This window comes from Dama dama, chromosome 29, assembly GCF_033118175.1.
Source record: "Dama dama isolate Ldn47 chromosome 29, ASM3311817v1, whole genome shotgun sequence".
Taxonomy (NCBI): Eukaryota; Metazoa; Chordata; class Mammalia; order Artiodactyla; family Cervidae; genus Dama; species Dama dama.
In genome coordinates, this window is record NC_083709.1 from 56,874,161 (window position 1) to 56,877,308 (window position 3,148).

Below are 3,148 nucleotides of genomic sequence, written 5' to 3' on the forward strand. Positions count from 1 at the left end.
TATTTTCCTCTTTGCACTTCAATTTGAGAAGTTTCTATTTATTTATGTTCAATCTCACTGCTTTTTTTTTTTAATCAGTCAGTCTAATGATGTGCCCATCAAATGCAGTCTTCATTTCAAATACTGCATTTTTATTTTTATTTCTTCTTATTTCCCTTTAATTTTTTTTTAAGTTTCCTTATCTCAGCTGGTATTCCATCTGATATTGTGTGTCATCTACTTTTCCTTGAAAGCTATTATCATATTATAGTCATTGTTTAAAATTTCCTGTGAGATAATAGCAACATCATTTTTATATTTGTGTCTGGTTCTGATGCTTTCTTTCTTTCTTTCTTTTTTTTAATTTGTTTCAATTGTTTGTTAATGGACCAGGTTACAAAAATAATCCTGGTAGATACCTTAGTTCATCCTTCTAATAAGCCTGTTGATCTGGTCTTCCCTGTTGCCGGCATCTCCACCTTCTACAAAATGGGTGGTCTTTTTCTTCATTCCACCTTATGGAGAAGACAATTTAAAGGGCCACAGGAAGTTGTTTGCTTCTTTGAAACGTTTTCCAACTGTATAGATCTCATGAATCAGATCCTCCATGCAGATGATTCCGTATTTCCCAAGAGATCGCGGAATCAATGAGTTGTCTGTCAGGGCAATTCGCTTTTTGTTGATTTTGCCATAACCACGCTTGTAGATCAGTTCATTCACAGACTTCAGATTTGGGTACCCCCATGCAATGCATGGCTCCACAATTCTCAGCATGTTAACTGATGCCTTGTTGAGCTTCACAGAGGTGCCACTGAAGACCTGCCGGAGGCGAAGGAGCTGCAATACCTTTCGAACCTTTGGGCTCACACCGTTGATACCTCTGATCCTGATGACAAATGCCAATTTGGGTTCCGCGGGTACATAGAAGTTGCCGGCTTTTCGTTCCATCCTAGCCATTCGAATTTCAGTTCTGTACATCTGCCTGTATTCCTTGTGGTAATGCTTAGCTTTTTCATAAATAAGCTTCCTCCTTGCCATTCGAAGCATCTTTTGGGCAAACTTCTTTCTCAGGCGCTTGATCTTAAGCTCTGCGAAATTCTTTCGCTTTTTCTTAAGGGTTTCTGGCACAGCAGGAATCTTCTTTTTCTTCTCTTCTGCAGCCTCCATGGTTCCAGCCGGGAAAGAGGTGCTTTGTTTCTTTAGACGGTATTTTTTCTTGCCTTCTGGCATGCCTTGTTGAGATCAGACATACAATACAGGGTAATAGCTACTGAGATAAACAGGACATCTGTATGAGATTCATGGTAATCTGGCTAAGAGTTGGGACACATTTAATGTTTGTTTTAGTTATAGGCACCAGAGGCTTTGGCTTGCTCTAGTGATCTTGTTTTCCCTTCCCTCTTACCTTTCAGTTTCCTCACGTGCTCTTCTTAGAGAGAATCCGTGCCTTGAAGTTTTTAACTTTTAATCCATTGTTATTATTTCTGGAGGTTTGTTAGTGTTGTGACAGGTAATGAAGGAAAAGAAGATGTTCTTTCACCTTCAGATTAAGTCTCAGTCTTTCAATGGGCCTGTGTCTCAGAGGTTTGCCCTATGAAGTATTTCTGCTCCTCTCCAGGAATAGGGCTTTTGTGTCTCCTGGCCCCCAATCCCCTCTCCAATCCCAGTGTTTCCAGTATACTTCCTTGAAGCCATCTTTCATGTTAACTTTGGCTTTTTTCCTCCTTAATTGAGATGGGAAGGCAGGATCAAGCTAGAGTTAAGGTGGATTTCCTTTCTCCAAGCTAAGTTCTCAGAATTGCTCTCTGGTGATGTCCTTTATCCTGGAGATTAGGTCTTTATTTAGAGAAGAAGGTCTGGGAGAACTTCATCCTTTAAGAGATTCTTGAGGAGCTTTCTCAGGTCTTCCAAGGAAAACATATTGGTATTCCTGGAGGAAAAGCTGTGAAAGTTGGGGATAGTCTCTGTCACCTCTGGCAATTCCCAATTTTTACTAGATAAGTGATCTTTGGCTGACGCTTTCTGCTTCAGGTAAGCAAATATCAAGTACTTTATCTCTCTGGACTTTGGGAATGCAGGTTGTCCTGTGAACTTAGTTTCTGATGCATGTAAGAAAGTCATGGATTTTCCATTTCTCTAGCACTTTTCTTATTGTAAGGGTAGAACTAATGATTTCCAACCAGCTTACATATTGGACCAAAAAATGAAGGTCTCAGATTCATGGACATTTGTTTTATTTTGGTCTTAAAATCCTATAAAATCCTGTAATACTACTACTATGACTATTTACGTTGTTGCCTTAATTATTTTGGCCTTCGTCAAAAAGTTCTTTTTAATTGTGGATTCTGTGTGCTTTCAACATGGTATTGTTGTTGTTCAGTTGCTAAGTCATGTCTGACTCTTTGCGACCCCATGGACTGCAGCATGCCAGGCTTCCCTGTCTTTCACTATCTCCCAGAGTTTGTTCAAATTCATGTTCATTGACTTGGTGATGCTACCTAACCATCTTATCTTCTGCTGCCCCCTCCTCCTTTTTCCTTCAATCTTTCCCAACATCAGGGTCTCTTCTGATGAGTCAACTCTTTACATCAGGTGGCCAAAAGTATTGGAGCTTCAGCTTTAGCATCAGTCCTTCCGATGAATACTCAGGGTTGATTTCCTTTAGGATTGACTGGTTTGATCTCCTTGCTGTCCAAAGGACTCTCAAAAGTCTTCTCCAGCACCACAATTCAAAATTATCAATTCTTCAGCACTCAAGCCTTCTTTATATGTTCTCGCAGCAAGAATATTGGAGTGGTTTGTCATTCCCTCCTCCAAGGGACTATGTTTTGCCAGAACTCTTCACTATGTCCCATCCATCTTTGGTGGGACACATTATGAACCTGCACATTATGGTTCATAGCTTCACTGAGTTTTGTAAACCCCCTCGCCATGACAAGGCTGTGATCCATGAAGGGAGTCTTTTCAACATGCACCCTGATTTTTCTCCAACAGCGAGAAATCTGCAACTTATTTATTTGTTCAAACCTAAAACTCTTATAAAGCAGTTTGATCATATGTGTGTAAAACACATTTCCCAACTAGACTACAATGTTTCTTTACAGTTTTTTGTGTCCCAAGCCTTAAATTGTCCAGTCAAAACATTGTTTTCCAGAGTTACTTTCTCTAG

At 39.9% G+C, this 3,148-nt stretch overlaps 1 protein-coding gene across 1 annotated transcript; it reads right to left on the reverse strand.

Annotated features, from left to right (window-relative positions):
* Positions 1-495: 495 nt before the first annotated feature.
* Positions 496-1,153, reverse strand: LOC133048789 (large ribosomal subunit protein uL30-like). Its single transcript, XM_061132547.1, has one exon. It carries the CDS (start codon positions 1,144-1,146, stop codon positions 496-498), a length of 651 nt encoding a protein of 216 aa, XP_060988530.1. The 5' UTR covers positions 1,147-1,153.
* Positions 1,154-3,148: the final 1,995 nt, after the last annotated feature.